The sequence below is a fragment of the Nicotiana attenuata genome, unplaced genomic scaffold (assembly GCF_001879085.1).
Source record: "Nicotiana attenuata strain UT unplaced genomic scaffold, NIATTr2, whole genome shotgun sequence".
Lineage (NCBI taxonomy): Eukaryota > Viridiplantae > Streptophyta > Magnoliopsida > Solanales > Solanaceae > Nicotiana > Nicotiana attenuata.
In genome coordinates, this window is record NW_017672652.1 from 45,891 (window position 1) to 54,001 (window position 8,111).

The 8,111-nt window shown below is 32.8% G+C and overlaps 1 protein-coding gene across 1 annotated transcript; it reads right to left on the reverse strand.

The window, feature by feature from the left end:
* Nucleotides 1-263: 263 nt before the first annotated feature.
* On the reverse strand, nucleotides 264-4,891 carry LOC109213978 (putative RNA methyltransferase At5g10620). The gene is made up of 8 exons (XM_019377825.1): nucleotides 4,787-4,891; nucleotides 4,670-4,704; nucleotides 4,409-4,551; nucleotides 3,493-3,559; nucleotides 2,264-2,341; nucleotides 1,922-2,067; nucleotides 1,235-1,314; nucleotides 264-653 (listed from the first exon to the last, which is right to left on the reverse strand). The coding sequence occupies exons 1-7, from the start codon at nucleotides 4,833-4,835 to the stop codon at nucleotides 1,275-1,277; spliced, it is 558 nt and encodes a 185-aa protein (XP_019233370.1). The 5' UTR covers nucleotides 4,836-4,891; the 3' UTR covers nucleotides 264-653; nucleotides 1,235-1,274.
* Nucleotides 4,892-8,111: the final 3,220 nt, after the last annotated feature.

Consider the following 8,111-nt stretch of genomic DNA (forward strand, 5'->3'; position numbering starts at 1 on the left):
GTAAAAGGAGGATCTGATCTAATACAACTCTCTCATTTTTCTGGCTTTCTCTCTCTATATCTCTACTTCTAACGAAAATATCTTATTGGTAAACATTGTCACTTTGCAATATTAGATCTACAACAATATTATCATCTTTGCATCTCTAGGCTTATTATATTTGATTACGATTTACCCCTCTTCTATTTTTGATTGTTTTATCGCTTACAAAGTATATCGTTAACTTTTGAGCCAAACAGAACATATTTGTCACTCTTAAGAAGTCAGAAAGAGGCAGTGTAAGGCATCAAGTGTAGAGACGTAAGATCCGGACCGGTTAAGCCCAACTAGTAAGGCGTGACATGACACACCATCACGATAGACGTACCATCCGACTTTGCAGACCATGTCATAAACCAAGTTAAGCATCAACAATTTGGACAGTCACAACCCCAATAGACTTACTAAGATCTAAGGATGAAGTTCCGCTCACTTCTCAACCATCTCTTCCTCTTTAGGCGGGTGGTTAGGCACGTCCAATATCTATAAATGAGGGCCAAGGTCATCCTCAAAAGATATTTCAAACCTGAGTTGAATTTGGTTCCTCTGATGGTGGTTGAATGAAACTTGGAAGTCATTCAATTCTTCTAATCCAATTCCAAGAAATAGAAATCCTGAAAAATCAGTCAATAAATTATTGACTGTATGGATGGTAATCTCTAGTTTGACCAGGAAAACTAGCAAAATGAATATACTAATAAAGGCAATAATCCCAAGTACTGTGATAGGGTTGCTGCCAAAGACATCCAACTCCTAGATCATGTAACCTATGGTTAGTTTAAGAAATGATATTAGTGAAGCTTAGTTTATCATTGTCACTGTTTACATTGAGTTGGCCTGAAGTTATTCCCAGTTTCCCACAGTATGAATCTGCATGATTTTTCTCTCTAGGCTTTTGGCGGCAAAAGGACATCTTATATACTAGCCAGTAAAGAACATGGTGATTAGCAAGGGTATGACATGCTAATGAATTTAATCATTTCGCTAATTAGTACACTTGAAATAGTGAAGCACAGTGGGTAATAAAGCTCGCGTTATTTTAATAAGTAAATAAAGCATCACTCTCCAAATTCATTATTTAAGGCCAATGCAGCATATATGGCAAAGTTCAATCTATTAAACTTAAATTATAATGCACCAAGTTCACTAAGGAAATAGAATAGAAGTTCAAATATTTAGGATATGAAAGTACTACCTGTAGCTCTGTCGCTTTATCATAGTTAAGACACCAATGCCTAGTGATGGTAATTCTGTCCTTTAAGAATGGTCCACGCTCTGTCAAAATATTTAGAGCAATGTATCAATTAGGTTTCTGGAAATTCATGCAAGGTCATGATAGGATAAACAATCAGACTTGACAAAAGATTTAAAGCCAAGACACTTCCCACATAAGTGGCTGAAAGGAACCTATAAAGAAGGGAAGGGAGGAATTATGTTACTAGTCATTTTAATACTATGTCCGCCGTAGTTGTAGACTACATGCTTCATCGAATCTCGTTTACGGGAAGCTTTTACTTGATTAAAACAATCCTATTGGAGACAGTGTTTAATACAGAGAGGGATGAAAATAGATATTTGCTTTTTAGTTCAAAAGATATATAAGAGCTCTTTAAAAGGAATGATTTTATGTTCTCTTCCTCTTAGGAAGTGGATAGGTAATGAGAACAGTATGACTAGGACGCATGAATACTTCAAGTTGTGAAACTATTTTCTCAAACAATCTTCTCAACATTGAAATGATTACTGACAGAAATAGGGGGGTAAGGAGAGCACAACAGAGAGTGAGAGATATGCAAGAGAGAGAGAGAGAGAGAGAGAGAGAGAGAGAGAGAAAATAGCAGCACCAATACTTTAAAAGAAGAATAGCCTGTTCCAGTCTCACCTATAAAGTTGCTCTATAAGTACAACTACGGCAATCTCATGATTTAAGACTAAAGATGACAATTTGACTGATATGTTAGCTCTCTCCCGCAATTGTCTTCCATGCCCATAAGGTCCACCTATGCAAAAGAGTAAGCTTGATGCTCCCTGCAACACAGACAGGAGGAGAATCACACAGTGTCTATCTTTTTCGAATAGATCCTCATCCGATTGATGACAGATGTCTTACTAAACAGCTTTTTTTACAGTAGGCACCATACTTACAATTCCCAAGGGTGATTTGCTGCTAAATCATGATAGTAATACCATGAACAAAAGACTGCCATGATGAGGCATCACTCACCTTGTTTCCAGCATCCCCAATTAAAGAAGCCATCTGCTCAGATCCCACATCATGACCACGCTCATCCAACATTACAACCTGGTTTTAAACAGATTAGGAATAGTGAGAATTCAGAAAGAGGAAAGGGGGAGAATGTAACCATTAATTTTGTGAGGGTCAAGAGAGTGCAATTATTGTGTTCCATCTCCCAGAAAATTGATTAATGTTGAGGCATGGAAAAAATACGAAGATATCAACAGCTTCAGCAAGAATGAGAAAGCTTCTGAACACCCCAAAGACAGCAAAAATTCCCGTTAAACAAAATCATTTAAACCTGCCTGATATCAAACCCCTCAGATGTACAATAATAAAACAAGGTAAAATTTCAGTAAAACTAGTCAAAAATTGCATGCAGCCTAGGAATTCTTTTTACAACTTGAGATATAAATGAATTTTGTTAGTCCCTTGCAATTCGCCCCTAACACAACATCACTACAGGAATCATGACAGTTGATCTTCATAGCCATAGGTCATCCACCAGTTAGTCTGTTATACAATTTTATTATAATCAAATCGACTTAATTCCTTTCTCCATCTTTTCACCAATATAAACATTCCTTAATAATACTTCTTTAACGATTACTTTGTTTCAGCAACCGTCGTCTCCATCCAGGTTGTCACTTCCATTCTATAGAAATTTATACTTCCTCATGTTGGTGAATCTACCCAAATTTTGTAGAATGTTCCATTTTTTATTTTGCAAATTTTATTCCAATGTTCTTCCCCCATTTCCGCTCTGAAGGTGAAAAGTGTTGGTTGAATACCAAAATTCTAGTTTTTAAATAGACCACATTGGTCACTAGTTCCTTCAAACCATGGCTAACTATTACTGGAAGGAGCCTTCCAATCATAAAATGCTCGGATGAAATTTTTCTTTTTGAATACAATGTATAATAACAGGGATCATTTTGTAAGTCAGCTTTATTTAGAAGAATTCTTTCACAATTGTTGCCAGTGCGTGGTTATTCTTCAAAACGAATAGTTCGGCAACATTTAATTTTGTCAGTAAGGTATATATCAGTTAATATATAGAAGGTTCTATAAGTTACAAATTAGAAAGAGTAGTGTTCCAAGCAGTTTGTTCAACTTTCACCTTTTGCAAAATGAAGAGAGTTTTTTGACAAGTAGAAGAAGTAGATCCACACAGAAAAGAAAAACTTCCAGCGAGCTAAATACTTCTGAACTCTTACCCATTCATCAGGCCTGATGTGGCCCATAACAGCCATGTCCTCATGTTCAATTTGAGCCACTACATCACTGTTACAAATGTAAATAACAAGCTTCAACAGTATATTCTGCTTAACAAAATGCTGAAGGTTAAGCATCCAACAGAAGTGAAATTTACAATGTAGATAGATGATAATCAATCATGCCTTTATATATACCAAAAAGTACAAAGACTATGAACTAAAGTCACTCAAATATGTCAATGTGCTCATTACAGTAATACGACAAAGAAATCCGACTGATTCCATTAGTGGCCCGACGAAATAAAATGAAACCTAACCATAGAGCATCATAGTGATGTGCTGGTTTAGATCATAGCTTACTGGTAGACAGGTTCAAAGCTTAAGCGAGAAGGAACACCACATCTAGCTAGGGTCTGTTTGGTATGCAGGAATTTTTTCAAAAATTTTAGCACGCTTGGTCAAAATGTTCTCGAAAACATTTTCTCAAGGAAAACAAGTTCCTTAAATATCGTGGGAGTAGGGAAAACAAGTTCCATAAGTGGCATTCCACACTGATTGTCTCCTCCCAACCCACTACCCCGCCCTCCAACCCCTCACCTCCAGCCCCTGCCAACCCACCGACCCTCCTCCCATGCACCCCAGCCCCAAACCAGCATTCCCACCATTAACACTCATAGTGTTTGCCTAGATAAAAAATATAAATGCTCCTTGAGACAATATTTTCTGCTTACTTACCAAACACCAAAAAAAAAAAAAAAAAAAAAAAAGTAACAAAAAATCACTTATTCTTCAGGAAAAGATATTTTCCGTAAAAATCTGTCACACAAAGACGAGAATTCACAAATTTTCAACAACATTGCAATTAAAATTTGAAATATACCAACTTGGCAAAAGAAAGGGCAGAATTCAAACACACCGTGCATTTCTGGGATTAGACTTAATCCGTACATCATCAACACTACAATAATGTTTGAGCTTCTTCATATACTCATCAACTATTAGCTGCACTCCTTGTGACCGCTTCTTTCCAACCGTCAATACGCGTATAGGTATTGCTCTCTGTATCAAAACCAGCAAAAAATGCAAGCAAATGTGCTCATACTAGTAGTAGTAGGATTCTTCTTTTTCTTGTTTTAGCTTAATTAAGAAAAAGAGTGAAATTTAAGGAATTTCATACCACTGATTGGCCAGCGAATTTGGACTGCTGCTTTCCTGGAGAAATAATTCTAAAATATTAAAACCCAAAAATACACACACAAAAAAATTGAGATTTCTGTGGAAAAATTTACGAAACCTGAAGGAATTGAAAGGTTGTTGAAACCGGCTAGAGGTGACACTGCCATTTTCAGGTGAAAAGTCTGAATTATCCTATCACACTGATGATGGGTTTATTTTAGGGTAGCATTTTCTTAGTTTAAAATGATATTTTAATGAAAAAAAATTGTTTCAGAATGCTATTCCTGTCTTTTTTTTTTTTTATCCAGTGTCCGGTACCTGCATTGGAGTTCGACTATGTTCGGATTCGCGCCGCGTAGGGCCCCATTCGGGGGAAGCGCTTCCTAGCAAGGATTTTTCGATACCCACGGCTCGAACCCGAGACCTCTAGTTAAGGGAGGAGCAGTCTCATCCACTGCGCTCCTATCAATTTTGCATATTCTTTCTTTTGTGTTTTATTTTTTTAACTGGGTAAAAGATATTCTTCCATAATCATATTTTTTAATGTGAGGTGCTTTTATCTTTCTTTCTCTTTTATTTAAGAAAATAAATACTCCCTCCGTTCTAATTTATGTGAATCTGTTTGACTGGGCACGAAGTTTAAGAAAAAATGAAGACTTTTAAAATTTGTGGTTCTAAACAAGTCAAAAAGGGCCCAGAGTATTTGTGTGGTTATAAAAACTTCTCATTAAGGGTAGAATTATAAGTTTAAGCTAAATTGTTTTCAAATTTAGAAAGTGATCATTCTTTTTGGAACGGATATTTCAATTTTCAAGGAACCTAATAAACAAGGGAATAAGAAATTAAAGCAACTTGGTCTTGTCATCAATAAGTTAGAGCCCGTTTGGCTAATCTGCCAAAATCTGCTTATTTTAAAAAGTATTTTTTTTCACAAGTACTTTTTTTAAAAGTACTTTTGGAGAAAAACATTTTGTGTTTGGCCAATTAATTTAAGAAGTACTTTTTGCAATATTTGGTAAACAAATTGTCTTTGGCTAATCTTTCTAAAAAGTACTTTTGAGCGTCAAATTACCAAGAAGGATAGTATCAAGGTATTATAATTCTTTTAAAGAGAAAAATGAACTCAAATATTTATCGTAAGAGACTTTTATTACTTTTTATTAATTTAATCAAAATATAAAACATAAGTAAACAAACATATTAAAGATTTAAAATCAATATCACATATATAGTTATACCAAAGCATATATTATTATCTAGTATAACTACTTATTGTTACATGATGATTTGAATCATCAGAATACATCATTCAGTATAAATTAGAAGTCTATTCCACAAATTCCACAAATTACTTTATATTGATAATCTAACATGAAATAATAAATAAAGTCACTCACACATGATAATATTTCTCAACAATTTCATCTTTACGTCTATCACACAACGCCTTTATATTAGTAGAAGACTTGCCTTGCATTTCTAAAGGAATATCAGAAGGCACATCTCCTTCCTCAATCTCTGCAGTAATGTCTTCATTAGCATAATAATTGAATTCTTCATGTCGTCAGATGAAATTATGTATAGCCATGATAATTGTAACTAGATGATTCTGAGGGTCAAACTTGAAAGATGGCATTGAACGTAAAATAAAATAATTTTAAATATATATTAATAAATTTTTTTGTAAAAAAATAGTTAAGTATGTTTAAATTTAAATTCAAAAAGAGTAACTAATTATTAACAACACATAATGTATAATTTATTTTTTAAAAATTTAAATTAAAAAAAAAAACTAATTAGTATTACCTAACCTTACTAACTTTGTTCTAAATTGTCAAGTGGATAATTTTCAAGCTGCCACTTGCTTAATGTGTGATGCTTTTTCTTCTCCTTTTAATAATATATAGAAAGATTATGCGATGAAATTATAAATTTAATACCTATTTGTAGGTAATTTTCACAAATTAGATTTGATAACTTTTTAAAGATTCGGGAACTAATAGCATATAACAGAAGAAATTATAAATGATTATTTGTAGGAAGAGATTTGATAATCCAAAGAATGAAATAGATAATTTGCTTTAGTGTGAAAAAAGATGAAGATAATTTGAAAAGTTACAAGACATTATACAAAGAACAAATCAAAAACAAGAAAAGTCAATAAAGAATTTGGAAAGTTACAATATGATTCATGTATATGATATCTTTAATTTAAAATAATGGTAAAAACTAGAAACAAAATGAAAAGAAAAAATTTAAATTACTAATGAATAATTTGAAAAACAAAAATTTATGGTGACGATAGTTTTGTCTTGAATAAATTAATTTTTTACTTCTGCTACTGCTTCTTGGAAGAAGTTAGAATTTTCTGCTTCTTCCCAAAAACAGAAAAACTATTTCTGCTGCTAGCTAAAAGTACTTCTCTGTATTGGCCAAACAGCTTAAATTTTTTAAAAAGTACTTCTTTTGGAAGAAAAAAGTTCTTTCGGCCTCCCAGAAGCTTGGCCAAACAGGCTCTTAATTGGTTTTCGTTCAAATTTACATTTTAGAATATTTAGCGAAAGTTGAATAATTATTTTATCAAAGATAATAATTTGATAATTTTTCTGCAATTAAACAATAAGTTATATGATTTTAAGTGTGATTAACCTCATGAAGTTTATAAGGATTCAAACTAAACTTAAAAATATAAAGAAATTTATATTGTTTATGCTATTTAATAATTATAGCAAATATAAGTGAGTTTCGTGTAAGATAAAGTCAAATATTATAAGGTTGTTGTTTTATATGTTAGTTATGCGAGATTAATAATGAAAATATTGTCAATTATTAATAGTAAGATATTGTCATACATGAATAATTTACTCCGAAAATAATAATTTACTTGAAAATAATATTTTTCTTCTTTAAATTTTATTCCTCCAATTCTAATATATACTATTGGCAAAATATATAGGCTGGCCCTAAATTTGCGATAATATTTCATTTGGACACCTCTATGCCCTATTTCACCTAAAATAATGAAGTATATTAACTCTTACATGACTTATTATTGATATTATTTTATACAAAATTAATTAAATATTATATTATTATGAGGTCATTATTTTTTTCTCATGAAGTCAATCAAAAAATTTATTATCTTATGCAAAATTTTGTATTCGGATTAATTATTCGTATACCATCCACCCATTTACCCTATGCTTATAAAAGAAAAATTGCAAGATAAATGTGGGAAAAAAGGGTAAACAGGCGCGTAAGGAGTCAATCCCCTCAACGCAAATTCCGGCACATTTCTTTTTTTACCTTCGCGTCGGCGATGAAAATGGCCTATGGTCATGCCCATCTTACCCACCTACCAACCCAAAAAAAAAAAAAAATTACTACCAAAAAAAAAAAAATATTACTACCCATTTTTTAATGGAGGAAAAAGAAAAGATCCA